General features: G+C 43.1%; 1 protein-coding gene across 5 annotated transcripts in view; it reads left to right on the top strand.

The window, feature by feature from the left end:
* Hgsnat (Heparan-alpha-glucosaminide N-acetyltransferase) overlaps positions 1 to 22,938 on the top strand; it is a 120,571-nt gene that overhangs the window by 73,047 nt on the left and 24,586 nt on the right. For 4 of the 5 annotated variants that reach the window (XM_075880882.1, XM_075880880.1, XM_037413023.2 and 1 more), the window contains 3 exons: positions 3,486 to 3,601; positions 12,266 to 12,392; positions 22,806 to 22,892. In XM_075880882.1, the coding sequence (XP_075736997.1) occupies positions 3,486 to 3,601; positions 12,266 to 12,392; positions 22,806 to 22,892 (330 nt within the window). The remainder of the gene's footprint in view (positions 1 to 3,485; positions 3,602 to 12,265; positions 12,393 to 22,805; positions 22,893 to 22,938) is intronic. The other variant, XM_075880881.1, reaches the window with a different exon arrangement.

The raw sequence follows: 22,938 nt of genomic DNA, 5'->3' as shown, positions 1-22,938 counted from the left end.
AACTGAGCTACGCTAGAGCAATATCATTTTATCATGTGCCAACTCGCCCAGTTAGCAGCACTGGTCCTTATGTCTTTTTTTAATGTGTAAACAGAAGTGAAAAACAAATTCACCTGTCATCAAGAAGTGCTTCAGTGAAGCTGAGGTTTATGCTTCACAGAAAAAGAAAAGGTTGATATTATGCTTTTCTTGCACACTGCTTGAAAGAAGCAGATAAGCATTAAACACCACTTCTCGCAAGGCCAATTTAAGTACACAGGGTAGCGTAAAATTTTTTTTTCAACTCAAAATTTGGTTTTCTGCTTGTTTAAAATGATATAGCCTTTCTTAACAATATCCATAGCCATGCATGTTTTTGTGCACTTTGAAGGGACTCTAAAGAGCGAAATGATTTGTTGCGTATTAGTAAACTACAATACCACAATCCCGAAAACACCACTCTTACTGCAACATGACACTTAGTAAGCGAGAAAACGTGCAAAACGAAAACCTCTTTTGTAAGTATCATGATACTCAATGGTGGCACCTCCCACCAGACGTTGTCCACTTTGTTCTTGTGAGGCGGAAATCGCATTAGCACTATTAACAGAAGCAGTTGAATTTTGGAATTTCTACTGGACAGATGCACGTTCGTGCGAAGGAATAGCAGTGGGGAATGAATGGGTGTGAAAACGATTTGAGGCCGCTGGATTCTATTTTCATGCTTGTGGAAGGGCTCTGTGTCACTTGTCTGTAAATAGAATGATTGACAATTAGTCACTTTATGGGACAACTTAGTAAATTGATTTTTTATCAGAATTATCATCTCCACAAACCAGAGCCAAACGGTAGCAACACACACTTAATCGCCATGGAACCTAACAAGCAGTCAAAGCAAAGTAGGTGCAAAGACTGCTTCATCCCCTAGGCAATCACCCCACTTCCTCACTTCCATTGTTTTTAATTTCTGTTCTCTGTCTCTGCCATATGTTCATTTGTAGGCTTGTGCAAATAACAAATTTTAGGTCTGAAGCAAATTCGAAGTTTGTGGTGATTTGGTTCGAATAATTTCGAATTTCATTTGATGGTATGTTTCATATATTATAAAAAAAAAGAGCATATTTGTCATGCCCCAACTAACCTGCACACTTTATAAAGAAAATCAAAACAAGGCCTGTGCAAATATTCTTTACGGTTCAATCAGAATTGGAAGCAACTTTGAATAGCAGCAGAATTTGACTTCCAGTAGAATGCATTTGATAACCTGTAAAATATGTTACATTTGGAATTTACTATACTTAGAGCACATAGGTCAACAGGGGAAGCTTCTAAGCTTAAAAAGGGAAAAATCGATGTGGTGGTAATATGTTCTTTAACCTTCAAGTGGAGCTGCGTGGCAGTGCAGAATTTCCTTGGAAACGTGTAATCACGATACAGCATCTTTGTAATGCAGTGAAAACACTTTAAAGGGGGTGTTACATGTAGTTCAATATAAACCTCGTGTTGTGTCCTTCCTTTACTCTGGCCCCGCCGCGGTGTCTGGTGGCTAAGGTACTCGGCTGCTGACCCGTGGGTCACAGGATCGAATCCCAGTTGCGGAGGCTGTATTTTAGATGGAGGTGAGAATGCTGTAGGCCCGTATGCTTAGATTTTGGTGCACGTTGAAAGACCCCATGTGGTAGAAATTTCCGGAGCCCTTCACTACGATGTTTATTGTAATCATATGGTGCTTTTGGGAACTTCAACTCCACATATTGTAACAGAATAGAAAGTTGGGCGAGTTGGTGCGTATTCATATTCAAAGAAAAGCGGCGCACAAAAAAGACGGAGACAAAGAAGAGAACCACACACAGCGCTGCACTCACAACTGAAAGTTTAATCCGAGCAACAAGAATTTAAAAAGTAATAGCCGCGCATGACAAGTGAGGTACAACGAGATTAAGTGATACGCTCATCAATAAAAGTGAACTCTTTTTTGTGCAATGTAACCGAGGTCTGGCTTACGCAAGCATCACGTGACTTGTTAATATGATAGGCTTCAGACACCTCACGGGTGAATTGATCGTGGTGCTTAAAAATAATAACAGTGCTAGACAGAAGAGGTGTGCACCCACACGTGGCACAATGCGAAGCTAAATGGGAAGGCGTGCCGTTATGCAAAGAGAGATAGTGCTCCCGCAACCTTTTATTGATACAGCGGCCCGTCTGTCCCACATAATGAAGGCCACAAGATAAAAGAATGCGGTACACCACCCCCACAGCACAAGGCACATACTTATATCTATGGTTTACGGCACATTTCTTTACATCTGGCTTGTCCATCTTGTCTAGCTGATTGGAAACCAAAGCACATATCTTTCCCAATTTATTGGGTGCCCTAAAAACCACATCAACTCCGTAGCGGAAACCAACATTTTTTAACCCATGTGCCAGTTTATGCATATAAGGAATTACTGCGAACTTCATTTTTTCCCGATTGATTTTTGCCTTGTGCTGTGGGGGTGGTGTACCGCATTCTTCTATCTTGTGGCCTTCATTATGTGGGACAGACGGGCCGCTGTATCAATAAAAGGTTGCGGGAGCACTATCTCTCTTTGCATAACGGCACGCCTTCCCATTTAGCTTCGCATTGTGCCACGTGTGGGTGCACACCTCTTCTGTCTAACACTGTTATTATTTTTAAGCACCACGATCAATTCACCCGTGAGGTGTCTGAAGCCTATCATATTAACAAGTCACGTGATGCTTGCGTAAGCCAGACCTCGGTTACATTGCACAAAAAAGAGTTCACTTTTATTGATGAGCGTATCACTTAATCTCGTTGTACCTCACTTGTCATGCGCGGCTATTACTTTTTAAATTCTTGTTGCTCGGATTAAACTTTCAGTTGTGAGTGCAGCGCTGTGTGTGGTTCTCTTCTTTGTCTCCGTCTTTTTTGTGCGCCGCTTTTCTTTGAATATGAACTCCACATATCAATCAATTCTTTGCTCTGTCTTCGTTTTTTGTGCTGTTAAGCTTAACCAGCTGTGAATCATTACCAACTTGCTCAGTTCTCAATACTACTCAATAAAAACTTATTCATTCTTATTCTTTTTGAATGTGGTACTTAGAAATTTCCTGTAATTTAAATACAAGTCAAAGCAAATTTGAATACATTAATACTCGTTCGAATATTCAGTGTGTTCATATATTCGCACAAGTCGATTAATTTGCGACGCATTCTCTCGTTTTTTCTAACACCCTTGTTGCTCTGTCTGCCAGTGTACCTCCACTAAGAAATGTGCTTGCTAGCTCACTTGTCTGCAGAACTAAAGATAACTGTTATTTCATGTTAGGGTGCTGAACAACAAGCAGCATGCATGTGTTGCAGGAGAGTAATTAAGACCATGTGTAACCAGTCCTGACCTATAAGTGGTCACATTACGAGTGGTTTTAGAAGCATTAGTGTGAGAAGTGGGGCAAATGTATCATGCAAGGTAAGGCGATAGGGCTGCTCTTGTCTGCAGGTTTGGGCCCCTGTGCGTGACGTGCTGGCCTACTGGCCCGAGTGGCTGCTGGCAATTCCCATCCTGGCACTTCATTTGGCTCTGACCTTCTATTTGCCAGTGCCCAACTGTCCGCAGTGAGTCAACTGTTCCTGTATATTCATATTCAAGAGCCTTTTAGCTGGACTGTTCGCTGGCCTTGTTGATATTTAGAATATTTTATTCAACCACGAGACAAGCACATGAGCAACACGTATACGTGGTTTGGGGCAAAGGGAAAAAAAGCTGCATGTCATTTGCCATGCCATGTGCCAATTATGAAATGTAAACTTCAAGAACAATTTCGTTTTTTTTTTTTTTTTTGAGTAAGTTTGTGTTTGGATCTGTAAACGATTTCAAAATGAAATAGAGTAGACTCTCAGTAAAAGGAACCTGCAGGGACCAAGAAAATGTGTTCCATTTAACAAGAGTTCGGTTTATTGAGAGATGAACATGGGTGATGAATACAAGCTCGAAACCAAGCATTGCAGAGGCGATAGTTCCGTTTCAGCAGTAGTTCCGTTTAACAGATTTTTCTTTATTGAGAGTCTACTGCATTAAAGGTGGCCAAACTTTATACATATGAGCTATTCCTTGAAATCATGCAGCAATTTAATCTGACAAACATTCCTTCTAGAGTAAATACAGTGTTTAAAAATGACAGGCTATAATTTCAGAAATAGTTTTGTGTCCATACCATATAGAACAAGTTACGCCTCACAAAAACTTGCTGTTCAAATTCCTAGCCTCTCTATGACTATTGTTTAACCATAAATCTCCTCAAGTCTAGAATTAGGAAGTAAGCATATCAAAAAACAATGAAAGAATTACTTTCAGAGGACTAAGGCTAATCAAAGAAGAATATGGTTCTATATCAATGTTATGTATTCTTTTTATTTTTATTTCTTTCTTTTTCTCTCCCCACATGTGCTTTGTTAGCCCTATATGTTGTACCTAACCTAGTTGTATTTCATTTTTTTTTTGCTGGAGAGTTTTTAATGCATATTTTTGTCATATTTATGCTTATGTTTTCTTTTTCAGTGCTATATAACTGTATAATATTGATCTTGTTGTCTGTTTTCATTTATTGTACTTATTTTCATGAATTGTAAATCTATGTCAACAAGTGTAGAATTTGATTTTCAGGTACACTTTTATATTCATAAATGTTTTTTTTTTTTGCTGCTGCTGCTGTATGGGTGGCACGGCCCAGTCAGGCAATGTTTGCCTTTAGTCGTGTCTCCTTGGACAATTCTGTGATTATTCTTAATAAACTAACAAAAAAAGAAAGAAAAAAGTGTGAGGTAGAAATTGGAAATGCTAATACATATCTATTTTGTTAACTTTTATTATACTTGGGTTTTTACAGTACGCTTTAAACCTTGTCATGCTTTCTCATGAGCGACTGTATCAACAAAGTCTCAAAGTTCCTTACTCTTTACTGACTAGCGCCCTACAATAGTTTTGTGAGAGTGTACAAATCAATTTAGCTAATATGCTAAGTCTTTCAGATCACTCACACTCTGGTATAATCCCTCTGCATAAAATGTCAGGAGGGGTAAGATGGAAGCTTGGAATTAAAAAACTCGTAAACAGGGGTTGTGTGCTCGAGCCGATGTTTTGACATGGGGACCTGTCTTCTTCGGGCTGAAAATTCAAGACAACAAAGAAGACAGGGTCACTTGTCGAAACGTTGGCTTGAGCACACACCCCTGGTTTACAGATTTTTTCTTTGCATAAAACGTGTAGTGTAGCTTGAAAAGTTTTAAATAAGCTCACTGCTACAGATCACAGCCGTGCCGCCACTCTGAGTTTTTAGGCACACCTTCACTTGGAATGTGGCATTGAGCAGCTGTGTTTTATAACTAGAAGATGCTAGGCACACCCCCTCCTCATGTCAGCTGACGCAGGCATCTGTACATACAGTCGAATCTCATTGATTATAACATGCTTAATTCGAACTTCCAGTTAATTTGAACTCGCGCTCAGGTTCCGTCAAAGCTATGTGTATTCCAATGGGCGAAAACGCCCTGTAATGCGAACGCGCAAGCACTTGCGACGGCCAGCAGTTAATTCGAATATACCGCACTCCGAAAATGCTCTCAGCACCACGCCCAATCTTGAGGTGGCACCTCCGACACCTCAATGTTGCGTGCGAAGGAAAAGAAAAGGAAAGAAAAGGCTGTGGTAAAATGTTAGCTCTTTCTCAAATGCCGATTTGCGATGCGCCTGTGCCACGCTTCTCCCTTTTCCGTACCTGCCACGTAAAGACCCTTCTCTTTTCAACGCTGTCCGCGAAGATAGAGGTAAAAAAAAAAAAAAGCTCTCGCAGAGTGTTGGCTCTTTCTCATGCGCCCGTGCCATGCTTCCCCCTTTCCCATCCCTGCCACGTAGACCCTTCTCTTTGCTCGCTCATTACAGGCCATAACAAACCTAGCAATGCTCAGACTTAGGCTTAAATGAACAAACAAGGTCGGGGGTAACATAACAGAAATAACCAATAAGTTATCGCAATAATTAACCTAAAATTGCAAAAAAATAAAAAAAAAACATGGGGCTGACCTCGGTAGGGTGCCAGAAAGGGTGCCGTCACCTCGCTGAGCGAGCGAATGACCCTCTCCCGCTGCGCTGCCTCTGCGTTAGCGCAGTGCTGAATTCCTACATGACTACATCTGATAGAGGAGCACTCCATGTCTCCTGTGCAGTTCATAGTGTGTTTTTATATCCTATGTTTATTAAACAAATGTTTAACACTGGCAAAGTGGTAGTGCACTGCAATGATATCTTTTGAGCTTGTGCTCGAATAGGGAATTTTAGGTTCGAAACGAATTCGAAGCAAAGATTGATCTGGCTTAAATAATTTCAAATTGAATTCGATTAGTATATATGGCATATGAAGAAAAATGGGCATATTTATTATGGTCTAATTAAGCTGCACAATATTTAAAAAAAAATTGAAATAGGGCTTCTGTTTAAATGCCTTTTTTTTTTCGTTCAAAGGAAGTAGTAACAGCTTTGAGTAGTAGCAGGATTTGACTTTCCGCAGGGTGCAAGTGATGACATGTAAAATACGTAACATTTTAAAATTTATTATACTTAGGGCACATAACCCGCCATAACAAGCTTTTAAGCTTAATAAAATAATGAATTCATTCGAGGGTAATATGTTCATTTAAAGGCGCCCTGCAACACTTCTTCAAGTAGCCATGAAATGGATTCTCTGCAAAGATCTTTAGAATCCGCCCAGTACTAGCAGAGTTGCAAAGATTTGTGGCACGCTGCAATTGCATTCTCTTTTCTCTTGGTCCGACGAAAGTACTGGAAGCTTAGAAGAGAGGGATGGCACGGGGAAAGAAAATACGTCACGTGCGTCTCGGGACCTTGAAGACTTTTTTTTGTTTAATACGCGGCTTTTGTGTGCATTCACGCGCGTATGTGTGGACAAGTGGCAGCCTCCTGCGGCCGTCCCAGTAACCACCGATTGCGCCGTGCTCAAATCAGCTAATGGCTGATATAATGGCTGTGACAAGTGATTTATGGGCATGTGGTGTCATTTGCCAAGAGAGCAATTTTTAGCTGATTTTGAGAAATAAATGTGAATGGTGCGCCGCATGCTGCGCTATAATATTAGGCTCGCGTTTTCTAATAGCCTTGACTACCGATCTGCAGCGTTTTCTGACCATGCTTAAAAAGTGTTGCGGGGCCTCTTTCAATTTGAAGGGGGGTTATCATGGTCACTCTCGGCAGAGTGGATTTCTTTTGAATAGGTGTTTTTACGGCTTAGCACTCCTACACCGCAGTGGAACCACCCTTAAAGCAGGTTACATGCGGACTAATATACACCTATTCGTTCATTGTGAATACTTCGAAATTTTCAATAATGTAAAATTCGAATCGACAGAAATTCGAATATTCTATTATTATATTAGTTCGAATATTCTAATCATTCCAATATTTGCACGAGCCTAATGTTTTCATAGTGAATGTTTAGTACTAAGGATAGGATTATACAAAAAATGAGTTATTAGAATGTCCCCCTGTAGTTGCATTTTATGTTACAGGCTTACTTTAACACTTCTTTAAGTCGGACCCAATTTTTTTCTACACCTAACTGATATAGAGGACTGAGAACCAGCAAGGCTTGACGTGGTGCACGGCCATATTTTGCAGGCACCAACAAAACAGCAAGGGATGAGCACAGTAAAAAAAAAAAAAATTAGGATTTTAGCACTAATAATTGGTAAACAATTATCCAGATAACTAAGGTAATTATGATGTGAGTGAAGCATCTGTTACATATATATGTAATGAGTGGTTTTCAGAGATGCTGTTAGTGATCACTACATTACATAAATGTCAATAGTTGCACACATAAAAAAGAAATACAGTGATATATGCATAAACTGTTCAGACACAATTCATAGAATATAGTATACAGCTGAATGTACAGTCTTCATACGAATACTAGTACAAAACACTTAATACTTCATATGCATAGTACAAACAAGACAATTTCGGTTACTGAAGTGCTGTTGTCAATTATATTCATGTTTTAGACACTCTTAAGTATTAATCTATTAAGTAGCTTTAGCCTCAATCCATAATTTGATTAGTGCCTTTATCTGTGTTGCTCTACTCGCAATGTGGTTGTGTTTTTTTCATTGCTGAAGGCAGCTAACCAACGATTACGACAGCTGCATGATGCCCATATAGATAAGCATTGAAAGAGAGGTCATGGCAGCTACCAAAGACTTCCTTGTACGACTTGTCACTGACAGTCTTGTTGCGACAAGCATTTTCAGATCTGCTTGACAGCTTGTGTTGTGTAGGGCTGTAACATGTGCTGCTCGCTTTTAATGGGGAGCGATCCGAACACTGCACAACTATTTCCCATCACCTCTTTGTGCATGGCCACTGAATGTGCATGTAACTTACAGAAACTACTGTAGCATCATTGTCGCCATATTGTCCAGGCAAAGTATGCACCACATTCATGCTCACCCTGGAGTAGTGTGGGCTTTCTACACAGGCACTTGAATGGCAAACACATGCATATGTATGGTACAGCATGTGGGAACCTTGTAGGTGCACATGCCACTACGGTTGACCGATGCTGCATGGCAGCAGCTACCATGTTTCAATAAAGCGGCACCAGTTTCCACCAGGAAAATGCTGTTCCTGAGTTGCACATGCATAGGAAAAAGCTAGGTGAGCCGTCAGCTTTGCCACCATATTCCTCATCATGGTTTCAAAAAACTTTTTGTATCAACATTTAGTGCTATCAACAGTTGTGCGAGAGAGGCAAAATTTTTGTCACACATTGAGTTTAGTATCGGCTCTCGTGCCAAGCAGCCACGCTCCTTTATATCTGTCTTCTTTGGCTGCGACATTTCTCGAAATCGCTTACTGAGGAGATGTAGGATTCAATTTATTGGTACTTTTGAAACATAAAAACCGGAATATAGGTTGAATCAAAAAGAAAAATGCAATGAAAAGTCTATCCTCCTCTTATATACTGGTCATTGGCAGAAAGAAATGGGGAAATCTTGCAACAATAGCCACGTGAAGTCGAAAGCCTCTATTGCCATTGTGAGAATCAGCAGCGGCGCCATTGGGCAAGGCTAGGCAACGGCATTTGGCAAAGTTTGACAGCACTTTGTGGCCTTCTTGCGTTTAACTACATAAGATTAGCGTCCAAATGAACAGAAATGTCACCACAGTGCAGCTGGTTGTCTTGTGTATTGACCAAAGTAAGGGTACGCCGCTATACTTCACGATTTTTAAAATTTTCTTTTTCGGAGATTCAAAGTTTGGGAGGTCGACCTATATTCCGGTTCTTATGGTAGTTCACAATACATGAAGAAAAATTTCTCTTGCAAGTCTGAGTTCATTTATATTGAGGTTTGATTGTAGTTTACGTCAAACATTTTATTTTATTTATTTGTACATACTGCAGGCCCTAATCGGGCCCATGCAGGAGTGGATACATAGAGGTAACATGAGGCATAATAACGCTACACAAATAGAAAAGAAAGAAAGTATTAATACACATAAGATACTTCATGATTCACATGTATGCGTTTTTAGAAAAATCAATCTCTTCTAGACAGTTGACAAAAAATTCCAGTGTAGAACAATTCACAGCATTGACTGGCAGCCTATTCGAAAAACTAATGGCCATTGGGAATAAACAATACTTATGTGTATTGACACGGCTAGCAGGTTGAAAGATGGCCTTATTATGGTTTGTCCTGAGTGAGTGTTTAAATGGGTCCTGTAAGTACAGATTGTGCGGTACAGTAAAAGCTCGTTAATTCGGATTTCACGGGACCGGAAAAACTGTCCGAATTAACCGAATGCCGAATTAACGAATGAACAGGGAAAACAACATTTAAAATCAAGCTGCAGAAGCATACCTTTATTTGTTGAAGTATTTTGTAATTGTCGTCTGCGTTTTCGCGCAGATTCCAGCTGACATCACAATTTTTCTTAACTGTTCCAAATGGCCAACAGCACGCAAGCTGTCGGGAGTGTTCAGTTAAGCGTCCTCTAATATTAACAGCGCCTCTGAGACTTCCCGTGAGGTGCGATGAGGTTGCGGCTGTATCTCCTTGCATGATTCTTCGTCAGAATCGTGGTCTTCATGGGCGCCCGTGACTTCATTAATAATCTCTTGATCGGTCAGGAGACCACTCGTGGTGACACCATGATCAATCGCGATGTAGTCCTGAAAGGTCACATCTGTGGGAAGGACAGCATTGAAAGTCGGGCAGTCATCGTCGGAGGACTCGGCTGACACCTTCTCGATGCCATCGTCAGCTACTGCTGCATGCTCGGGCCTCACAAAACCGCTGTGCCGAAAACAGTTGGCGATGACTTGCGGCGGAGTGTTTTTCCACACGTGGGCGATGATGTACACTGCGCCGGGTAAGTCCACTTGATACAGCTTTCCAGCTTCTGAGCACAGGATCATTGGCTCTAGCAGGTGCTTGCGGTACTTCGACTTCACGTAGTGAATGATACCCTGGTCCATCGGCTGAAGAGCAGACGTAGTGTTGGGCGGCAAAAAAACTACTTTGATGCTCTTCAGTTCGACTGTACAGTCATGGGCACTGCAGTTGTCAACAACCATAATTATCTTGCGGTCCTTTGACGTGAAGTGCCGGTCCAACTGCTGCAGCCAGCCGCGAAAAATGTCCGATGTCATCCATGCCTTCCTGTTCGCTGTGTACTCGACAGGAACGCTTTTGAAGTTCTTAAAACAACATGGCTTAAGCGCTTTCCCGACGACAAGTAGTGGCAAGCGCTCCGTGCCGGTCATATTGGCGGCAAGAAGCACAGTTATCCTTTGCTTGCACTTCCTGCCACCAATGCACGCGTCCCCTTTGAAAGTCACCGTCTTGTCGGGCAGAGCTCTGAAAAATAGAGCAGTTTCATCTGCATTGAACACGTCACGTGGTTCATATGCGGCGATGTGCTCCAGCAGCTTCACATTTCTCCACTCGGTGGTCATGCTTTTGTCAACACTGGCCTTTTCGTCGCACACACTCCTGAAGACAAGTTCGTGTCTCTCTCAAAACCTCGCAGACCACCCTTCTGACGCTTTGAACGATTCAATGTTCATCATTGCAGCGTACTTCTCACCTTGCGCCATGATGAGAGGTCCGCTCAAAGGCAGATGCGCGTTGCGACAGTCAGTAGTCCACCGAAGCAAAGCTTCTTCGAGCTGGGGATGAGCTGCGGTTCACAACCGCTTTCTAGAGGCATGAAACTTCTCGCTTTCGAAGGCTTGTCGAATCTGTTGTTCATTTTTCACGTACGCTCCCAACGTGCTCCGCTTCACGTCGTACTTGGTCATAACCTGCTGTCACGATTCGCCGTTCTTCAGTGCTTCCAAAATTTCCACTTTAGTCGCCAAGTTCTTCGCGTCGTAGTTCTGCCGCTTTTTCGGCGTTGCCATCACTGTAGCGCACGATGGTGGTGGCATGCAAATACGGTCACAATGGAAGAAAAAGAGAACTCCGCAAGAAGAGATGGTTGCGACACGACAAGACAAGGGCAAATGGCGTCGGAGGCGCTGAGTGGAGAAGAAAGAAGACGCCGACGTTCGGTGACGCTGCGATCGCCCCCACTAGTTGATGATCATGGCAATGCCACTCAGGTTTCGGTTTTACTCCAGTGGTTCCAGCGCTGCTTTATCACACTTTTGTGTAGCAGCAGCCGTCAGCATTTGTCCGAATTAAGCGGTGCGGAGCCGAATTCCGACGAAATAACGAAGGTTTGGTCCCATAGATTACATGCACTTTGGACCAATAGAGCTGTCCGAATTATCCAAATTTCCGAATTAACGGGTGTCGAATTAATGAGCTTTTACTGTATCTTAAAATGACCATGATAGAGTAAGTATAGGAACTTTAACCTAGAAATTATTCTTCGTTTGGAAAGTGGCTGAAGATTCGCTCTATTAATTAGGTCAGTGACGCTTGAATGCCGCAAATAATTAGAGTAGATGAACCGGGCAGCTAATTTCTGAATGCGTTCAATTTTGTCTATTAGGTGTTGTTGGTGGGGACTTCATATTATGTCTGCATATTCTAAGGCAGGGCGAATAAGAGTCTTGTATGAGTTAATTTGACTTGGACCGGAGCATTTCGCAACCTTCTTCTAAAAAAGGATAGCTTCCCTGCCGCTTTTTTGCATGCCAGTGCTATTGCAGCGGGTGGATCTGTGGCATTAATTAAAATGATTTTGCCAACATCCAGGGGCTACCTCGGTCCAGGAGGCTTGCACCTGAATAGCAGCTTTGAAAACTGCACAGGTGGGGCAGCTGGTTTTATTGATCGAAGCATTTTCGGCAACAATCACATCTACCAGACACCAGATATGCGGGTAAGGAAGTGCTGCACGAGCAGATTCTGCATTCACTATTATGGTGCTGTTTGTTTGACATTTCTTGCATGCATAGACATACTGGTCTGCAGTCAGGGACACCTCAGTGCAAGCTGACATGCTGCCATTGATGAGTATGTGACACTACCACGCTGCCCATTTCTGCAGTAAATGAGAAAATAGAGTGATTGATTGATATGTGGGGCTCAACATCCCAAAACCATCATATGATTATGAGAGACGCCGTAGTGGAGGGCTCCGGAAATTTCGACCACCTGGGGTTCATTAACGTGCACCCAAATCTGAACACACAGGCTTACATTTCTGCCTCCATCGGAAATGCAGCCGCCGCAGCCGGGATTCGATCCCGCGACCTGCTGGTCAGCAGCCGAGTACCTTAGCCACTAGACCACCGCGGCAGGGCAGAAAATAAATAGAGGCAAGGGGTAGCTGCGTCAATTTTTTTTCTACCATAATATGCAAGCCCAGTCTGCAGTATGTGTTCACCTCCTACCCCTGCTACAGCCCGCAAGGGCTAGCAGTATTGTAAATAAATAAATAAATAAATAAATAAATGTGTGCTTGTCGACGATGGTAACGCAAACCACTATGGTAGCGTAGATGTGTGGTGTCACGCTGTTATGCTTGAGGGTGCAAGATAGATTCCTTGCCATGGTGCTCACTTGTCCATGGGGTACAAAGAACGCTCGTATATGTGCACATTAAAGAACCTCAAGTGACCAGAACTGATCCTGATAACCCCACTATGGTGTTCCTCGTGATCATAAAGAGTTAGGCACATAAAAGCCTAGAAATTATCAATGTTCAACAAACACCTTCATTCTAAGCAGATGCAGGCAAGCAGAACAACTAAATCTGTGTGTTAGGCACCTTAAATGAAGAGTGAAAATTGAAGACATTTGGTACTTCTCTGGTGAAGCATGAATTCTAATGTTACTTCGCCACAGCAGCCAGTGCAGATAGGACGCCAAGACTAGAGGGATGGACTACCCTAGACCATAAGGAGCTTCGTTCTTAAACAAATGTTATAGGTGCCAAGGCTTTGATGTAGCGATGCAATTGTTCTTTTTCTCGCACGGTTTGCCAAACACAGTCTGTCCTTTTATTGCTAAGCATAGTGAGTTAAGTGTCCACTGTAGAATAAACACAATCCTCTCTTTTTCTTTAAGGCATAGCTGAGAAGAGCAGCACAGGCCAGAACTGTCTGTGCTGCGCTCCTCAAGGCCGGCAGGGTCTCCTAGCCTCTTAATGACCGAGTATAATTGTGCAGGATGAATTTCTCTTTTGTCTGTGAACAGCTCAAAGGGCCCCTCACAAAGTTTGAGCATTTCCAACTGGCAAATGTGTTGCATTAACTGGACACTTGCAATTACGTCTGCTAGGATTTGCGACTCCACGCATCGTGGAAAGACATGAAATTTCAGACTGAACTTCGCTTGCTCTTCTCGCAACCGTGCACCCTAACATGGAGGAGGTGAATTACCTCAAGGAATGTTCATGTGTATGTCACTGTTGTACATGGCACGGCGTGAATTATTTGAGGTGGCGTGTAATTTGTGCAACCTGATGCCTGAATAGAAGAATAAAAGTTGATAGTAAAATTTAAACATACAAATGAAATCGGCATGTGTTTCTATTTATTTTTTTCTTCGAATTCGGCGAGATGCGAGATTAAGCTGCTTCCATTTCATTTGCATTTGTGTTCTCATCGTTTGGGCTTCATGCCGGCGCCAGCCCTGACAACGCGACAAGGCTTGGCGTGTTTTTGGTGCATTGTCCTTTACAGCAGTTCCAACAGTGCAATGCTGTATATCGTGGTATGGATATACGATTCATGCCAGCCTCTCCAAACATGTGCACATAGAGGGATTCATGCCACATAGACAGGCAATATACTACAGAGAACGCCGAAACGACACAACCCCGCTTGCGTGCATGACCTGGCTTGGGCACGTCATGCGCATGTATTCTTGCATGGGCATGATGTGTCTATGCGTCTGCATTGTGCGATATTTCGGCTTCAAGTTTCTCTGATACTGAAGAGGGCAGGGAAGGAATTAAGCTTGACAGCAGGGGCGCAACAGCTGCGCCAATTGCACTAGTTTGATACAATTCTCCATTTTTGTGCCGAGCTGCACCAAAACCATGAAATTTGTTGAAATTGCACCAAAATGCCCAACCAGCCTCAAAATTTTTTCAGTTGCGCTAATTTCAGTGAGAAATGGAGGCCACGTACGTCGCCCACCTGCAGTTGGAGTCATCAATAAATCCAAGCGGGCAGACCTTAACCTTAAACCATAGTAACCTAACCACGCTGACCTTAATCCCATTAGGTCAGGGCACTCGCGAGGTGTGATCGACCAGATGAAGTAACAAAGCTGTGCTGCCATCGGTCCGCTGACTGCAACCGATACCTATCGGCGGTAGGACGCTACTTCAAGACAAAGATGCGTTGCCGTAGCCCGAACACTTCCAGGAAATATGAGCTTCCTAGTAAGCAAAAGCGGCTATGGCATGTGAGCAACTAGAGCTGGGAGTGCATACCGCGTTATCCGCGCGTGAACAGAGTTGATGCGCTGCAAACGCTGGCGTTGCTGGCGACCATATTGGTCGCCATAGCAGTGGTACATAAAACATTTTTCTCTATTAAAGTTACGTTGTTTGCATCGTCCCGGTGATAGATATCCGGTGCTGTCGCTGGAGCAACGGGCCTGCGTCGCTGTTACTTCATCTGGTTGAATGTGCCTTGCAAGCAAGCCGAAATGTTGTGCCTTAAACCTAACCCCCATCATAAAAAAAAGGGGGCGGGGAGAGGAGTACCGGTGTTAGAAAATTTATTGGCCTTGTTCAAACCCTTGCAAAACTCTGCTTAAACTAGCTTCGCCGCAATACACGGGTGCCCTGCGGAAAAGTGTATGATTTAGAAGGGCTCGTTAGCATTTTTTAAAAAAATAATTCGAGTGCGAACACACGCCACACTCTCTCACACACGCACACGCACACACACACGCACACACACCAAGCATGCACAGTGCTAGTTAGCACTAGTCACGAAATAGTAAATTTAGTTCGATTACTCATGCGTGTATACTACTACCACATAATTGTGAGCGCTAGTATTATCGCTGATGTCTGGAAAAGTAACTGGCTGTCATTCGGAACAGTGTATGACACTTATGCGCTGAAAAACAAAAACAAACTGCGCAAGTTGTTTTTTTGCCACCCCTACTCCTCAGTTTCATTGAATTTCAAGGTCGCCAGCTTGGCAGTTGAGTTATGTAGCAGTGTCCAGGGCTATCATCCTTGCTAGCACCAGTGCTGCATGTCAGCTTACCGCTCCTGGTGATGCTAACATCCATGTTGCTGTTGGCATCGTTATGCAACTGTAAACAGCTTGTGCTATAAAACATATGGAGCTGTTTAACATATGTCTGTGCATGCATTTGTACATATCCTTAGCACAACTTCAACATACCTGCGCATTGTTCACATAGCATTCCTAAGGTACATGAAATGTGCTGAATTTTTTAATTCACAAAGACCTCACAAGCAACATAGAAGAGTTCTTTAGTATCAACAAAAGGGAGGGAGCCTTATTATCAAACTGAAAAAGCGATATAAACTCAAATTAGTGCAAGTGTACGCCCCAACATTCAATCATGACTACGGAGAAGTAGAACAGCTATACGAAAATATCGAACTTCGTAGCAATGAGATGAAGGCATACTCAGTACGCCGTAATCATGGGAGACTTCAATGCAAAAATAGAAACAAAATAAAATGGAGAAGACGCAGTTGGTTATTGACTACAGGAGTACCATAGTAGAGATGTCAGTAAAAATTCACGGAGCAGAATAGTCTTTGCATAATGAACACCTTTTTACAAAAGCGTAAATGTAAGAAATGGAAATAGAAGAGCCCTGACAAACAAACATAATGGAATAGATTTTATTCTATGCAGAAACCCGCACATAATACAAGACATTTATGTCATAAACCAGCTGAAGTGCGGTGACCATAGGTTGGCAAGGGCAATTATAGCGTTTAAATTGAGATTTAGAGCAAGATTGGCTATGAAAAGACAGCCCAACCTAGACGTTAGAAAAAAAAAAACGGAAGATTTTAAAAGGGGGGAATCAAGAAAAGAAAGCACCATTGGGGAAAGTCGTTCACTACCCTTCAGCTCGGCTCGATTATGCACGTGCTGATTGGTATTGATCGTTCGATTTTACGGGCGCACACCAGGACATTGCAATCACGAATTGCCATTAGTATTGAGAACTAACAGAGAACACTGCCAGAGAAAGTATAGAGGATGCTAATTAAGTAAATGTAATGTAAATGTGAAGGTGCTAAAGTGGACCAAAAGATAGCCACTCGTCGTCATGACTATTGGCGGCGCTGTTTGATCCTGCCATGTTTAAATGCACATCTATAGCCCATTAAGTGGACGGGGGGGATAGCTGCTGCGGTAGCTCAGTTGGTAGAGCATCGGACGCGTTATCCAAAGGTCGCAGGTTTGGTCGCCCGTCTGCTTTTCCTTCATCACATTTACATTACATTTAATACTAATAACATCCCCTATACTTTTCTTGGTGGTGTTATCTCTTTGTTTTCATTAATATTCTGTTCAATAAACAAAAACGAGCCCTTAAATTTTCCACTTCGAACCCAAACTTACCTAGTATTACGCACACTGATCTTGGGTCAGTGCTTCAGTGCCATTTTTTTCGTCGCCCAACCTTCGCATCTTGAAAAAACTTGCCGCAACAACAAGCCGTACTGCAGGCTAGGCCTAATCATTCCTTCCTTTTCCTTCCACTTAGCACCACCTTTCCAGCATGCACATTTTCCAATGTAAACATAAGGTACACAATGTAGCAAGTTAGTGTGCAGCCGGAAATGTGCTGTGTTGTTCGCCAAGAAAAGTATATACTTGTAACATCACACTAAAGTTTACACTGAACAATTGAAATGCTTCTTCCATTCGCATTTTTGCGTGTATAACGTTCTAAACGTATTAACGATGCGAGCGAGCAAAAACAAAGTCGGCCACTTGCGGAGTAATAAAAATCTGTGGAAGCCCAGCATCGGTAACTTTGCTCCAATCTCAAAATAAGTTGTTGGCGAGTACAGTCATGGGACTTGAAATTGCATTGCACAACAGCTAGTCACGTGACTACAATCACGTCATACAACTGGTAGTCACGTGACATGTCTAGCCAAGTCTAGTTGTACTTAGTACTACTAGCGAAAGCTTGGCATCTCTAGCAAAAGCTTGGCATTACTAGCAGAACTTGGCTAGGTCGAACATTAGCTTCGTTGATGGTACCGGCCATGCCTCTTGCGGGAGCTGCACTGTTTTTTCTTTGGGCTTTTTATATTAAAACATAATTGACCATGTTAAAATGAAGGTGGTTAACCCTAGTTCCATTCCTGTGAAGGTGTAATGAAAAGTTGGTAAGGAGGGCTTTGGTCATCACCAACTTCTCAGCATTGCTGGAGGAGGGACTCACTTCGTTAGTGGCTTCTTGCATCATATAATTCTGTTTACAATATATCCACACACATTTAGAATCAGCCACTGCAGGTTTAACCAGAGCCCATTGTTCAGCTGTAAAAAAACTGGGCGGAGAAATTTGGTGGTCAATTATAAAGGACCCCTGACGGCAAAAGTTTTGTTTGCGAGCTTTTTGCGGTAATTTATAGCTTTGCGTTTCGTAATGCCGAAACTATTTCGTAAATGCTCTAACGCATCATATAATTAATGCTAACGACATTAATTCAGAATGATTTTGCATCATTTCGAAACACCCGCGTGAATACCATAAGAAACTACGCTGCGTACCATATCGACAAAGCGCCCGAGACTGCGTGCGCTCAAGCTTCGGTGACGCTGATGCCTCTGTAACGTCACAAGGGGATACCCTGTCTACAGTGAACGTGAGATTTACAGGAACCTCAAGGGGCCGCAAAAACGTCCGGAAAATCGGACAGTCTGAAAAAATCAATGCACGTGAAAACGGACCTTTTTTTGTATTTTTCGGTGACGGAGAGGGTAATGGCCGGTGTACAAGATTCTCATTGTATATCAGCCAATGCATCATTTAGGTGGCTCTGAAAAAAGCCGTTCACAAAACAAAAAATCGGATGTGGCCCGCGCTATCTGATAGGTCAGCACTTGGGCGCAAAGAAGTCGCCTATTTTCTTTTGCACGGCGTTCCGCTTGCCCGCGATCATGTCTGCCTCAATTTAAGTCAACGTCATGTTGCCACTGTACACCGATGACAGTGTCATCAGTGCTCACGTCAACTCCGAGCTCGTTGGCTGTGTAAGATATGGCTCTTCGTTATTGGTGACAGAGTCATCAGAATCCTCCATAACTTGATGAATGATTTCGTCATTGGCTGAGTCCGCACGTAGCTTGAGGTCTTTGTCAACGTCGGCGAAACCTGCAGAGGTTATCCCGGCTGCAATCTACATGCCGGCAGCACGCAGATCGTCGAAGGCAACATCCGCGGATGGCAGTTCGTCACACACACTGTCCACTTTGGGCGAGACGGCCGTCTCGGCATCGAGTGTGAAGCCTGTGTGGCGAAAACAGTTCTGCAGAGTCTCTTGCGTAACCGCCTTGCACGATTCCGCTAGCATGCTGATGGCAGACCTGAGCTGACAAAACAACATGTGAACAAACACAGTGAGGTTTGGCTTGGCTAAGCCACTAAGCTACAGCTGGCAATGAATGAAAATCAAATTAAAATATCTTCTAGGCAACGCTGGCCACTAATAATCAGTCAGAGGTGGCCCTGCATGCAAAACTATCAAACAGCACAAGCATTTCGAGTTTCCAAATTTTGTGTCTGGGGTGCTTTAACCTGCTATGTTGTTGCTTCCCCTTTCAAGGCTTTGCTTGACTTTAACGAGCCCTTAGAATTAGGTGCACGTTACAGGGATAAAAATTTCTGGAGCCCTCTCTTACGGTGTCTCTCGTAATCATATAGTGTTTTTGGGATGTTAAACCCCAAATATTATAATATTTTTATAATTCGAGCCTCTTGTCACCTTCTCTGTGCAAGCAATGATGTCACATAGGGCCATAGTTAATTGACACCGTCAACAGGCTAGAGTTCTAGGAGGGAGTGCACTGCTACATGAGGTACAGGAAGCTGCAGTGGAGATAGGAGGAGTACTTAGGTGTTTGTGTCTTGCTCTGTGGCTCGTGATGTCTTGCAGAAGGTCTTGTCCCTCATTGTATAACATTATACAGGACCAGGTATCACTGAGGATCCACCTTCAAGTGTTACAGAAAGTGCAAAATGTTGACATATTTATTCATTTCTATGCACTGGTGAAATATTGGTGCGAAAGTTGCGCACTTATTTTTTGTTGGCTGGACTTTGGTATGCTTCTCAGGATGCCGAGCTGATTACAGTAACGTGTACTACCGTTTCTAGTATTTCTGTTTGTTGAGTCACTGAGGGATGGCATTGCTCAGCGACTTCAACCTGAGGCATGAACTAGCCCAAAAGTCGGCGCTTTTGTCATGGTAAATTTTTGAAGCACGCAATAAAAGAGTTCACGTACTGACACTTAAGGGACATATGTTGCTGAAGAGGGGGGTTTATCGAGTGGGCTGTGCAGAAAGCTGCCAAAGGATTTGTTTGTTCTTAAATTGACCATTTGCGGCAAAACTACTGTGCATGAGCAGTAACGGCACAGGTAGTGCCCTCTACGGGCGTTTTGGTTTTGGTTGAAAAATATCAGTCCAGCCGGCCGCCGGTCATGCATTCATTAGCCGTGGTTGAGCGACCTTGCTTTCGTAGTTAGGGCAAATATGCCATCACACTGGCAAATTTTTGTACAGAGATAGAAGCGTGAAGACCCGGGCCTGATAGTTCATGTTGACATGCGAGAAAAACCTCCAAAAACTACCTGTGACTGTGTGTATTCAGTTGTGTCTTCATCATCGTTCTTTTGAGTTTTCGCTGGTTTTTCTCGCAACTGAACCGAGAATGAGCACCAACTTTGACAGGCTCTTGTCTGCGAGGCTACGTGCTGAAAAGAGAGATGTTCGAATAACTTCATGTGAAATGTTGGCGGAGGAGGAGCCTTTATTGAAAGAGAGGAGTGTGGCACACGTGGCTTGCCGTGGGGGCCGAACCAGCACTTGACGAACTGACACTATAGTGGCTAGAAAGGTTTCTAACCACTATACTAACACTGTCGGATCTCTTTAGTGTACCACGGCAGCACACGAGTCTCCCGTATATCAGCGTTTGTAATGGACCGCTCAATATTTGTGATAAACGCCAGGATGTGTTCTCACGTATCTGCGCAAACCATGATTGATGGAAGCACAGGTAATTTAATAATCACAATAGTGGCAGCTGCATCCGTAGTCCCTTTAGGAGAAACTCGTGTTATGAGAAGAAATCGAATGTAGCAAATTAGGAAAGTGCATAATTATTTACATCGCCGTATGACACTTCGACGATTTTAACTAGAGGCACTTATACAGTCGAATATCATTGTTTCGAACTCGCTTATTTCGAACTTCCGGGTAATTCGAACTCACAATGAGGTCCCGTCAAAGTTATGTGTATTCCAATGGGCAAAAACGCCTGGTAATTTGAACGTCCAACCACATCCGACGGTTAATTCGAACATACCGCGCTCCGAAAATGCTCTCAGCACCCTGCCCGATCCCGCCGCGGCACCTGCGACACCTCAACGATGCCGGCGAAGGAAATGAAAACGAAAGAAAAGGCTGTGGTGGAATGCTGATCTGCGACACGCCCGTGTCACACTTTTCCATTTTTCGTCCCTGCCATGTAAAGACCCTTCTTATAACGCCACGAGCTAAGGGAGAGAGGAAAAAAAAAAAGAAAGCCGTCACTGGGATGAATGATTGTGTGGTTGAAGGAAGGGAAAAAGGCACTATCTTCTGCAGCCCTTGCCCCTTGTGGGAGCATTCAACAGCGCCCGCGAAGAGAGCGAAAAAAAAAAAAAAGCTGCCGTGGAGTGTTCGTTTTTTCTGAAATTCTCTCAGCGTGGAGACGCTCCTCATTGCTCGTCACGTGCTGGCCATGCTGCGGCTGCATAGCGGAGAGCAGGAGGCTCTGCTAGGCAGCAGTCGTTATTATTGGGGTCTTTAGAAAGTGTTGGCGCTGGACATTTTCGCGCGCAACTTATCTTGCCAGGAGGATGCTGAAGCTGAAGTAGAAATGCTTTGCAAGCTGCGTGTGAAATTGATTGATTCGCTGCAAGGCAAACCTGTGCACATGTACATCACCAGTTACTTCAGTTAATAACAGATGTCCTGTGATTTGTGAATAAATGTAAGTCTTTTAAAACTTCCCCCTCGTGTGTTAGCTCAATGCCATGTGCCACTGCATGGAGAGCCCTCCGTCTATTTGGCTTTCATTAATTCGAACTTCCTTTAGTTCGAACAAGTTTTCGGGCCCTTTCAAGCTCGAATTATCGAGAATTGACTGTATTAGAGTGTACTAGAAATGCCTATAATACTCTCTACCTATAAATAATAAAATATCTCTCCTGGTAACATAGTTGCAGTGCATTACAACGATGTGACTCGTAGGGCAAACACTACCACTTTCACACAAACACCGCACCTCACAGACGGTGCGCTATTAACGCTCACCGAACCTAGTTCATCGTCATACGTTTCAAGGGTCAACTTCAAGCGTATAACATAATGTTTTTCCTTGAAGGAGTAGATGGAACGAGCCTGGTAAACAATCGAGCAAGTGGAGTGCAGCTATCACCTCATTTGGTTGTTGCTCAGGCTGAAACGCGAGAGATCCTTGTTTTACACTATTTATACAAACGTAAACAGAACATTTTCCTCCTTTACCATCGTCTTTCAAAAATGAGCGTGCATTTTTGGCTCTAAAGCAATAAAACAGGCACACTTGAACTGCTAAACACTGCTTTGAGCATGTTAGTTGGGGAAGATGTTTTCCAACCAAAAGCACGAGCAAAGCTTCCCAGTTTACACGACAGGGGGCGCTCACTTTTTCGCAAATGGTCAACTTAATGTTGAGTTGCGGGATTGTCATACTTCTTGTTTTTTTCATTTTGTGGAAGTTCAGTTGGGTCTGTTTGAAAACAATTTTTTTTAACCTTTTGGGGTGCATCGCTAAAAAAACACTTGGATGGAGACACATAGTAGACACAACAGGTCCTATTTACAGTGTGTCCTGGTTCATTTGTTTTTTAACGCTGCAACCTTAAAGATTGACTATGAACAGTAGTGGAACTGGTTTCACTGTAATCAAGGTGCATTTTTAATTTATTTTTTGCTTTTCTTGAGCATACCTAGTAGTATCATCACGGCAGCTTTAGTACATGAATGTCATCTGTTGCCTGCAGCACGTATATGGCACGCACCTTCCGTATGACCCTGAGGGTACACTAGGATGCCTTACGTCCATATTTTTGGTCTTCTTGGGCCTTCAGGTAAGGTGTGATATGCCATGAGCACTTTGTGTTGCCTCTGGTGTTT

The sequence above is a fragment of the Rhipicephalus microplus genome, chromosome X (assembly GCF_043290135.1).
Source record: "Rhipicephalus microplus isolate Deutch F79 chromosome X, USDA_Rmic, whole genome shotgun sequence".
Taxonomy (NCBI): Eukaryota; Metazoa; Arthropoda; class Arachnida; order Ixodida; family Ixodidae; genus Rhipicephalus; species Rhipicephalus microplus.
Note: the sequence above shows the minus strand (reverse complement) of the source record. Positions and strands in the feature narration are given on the sequence as shown.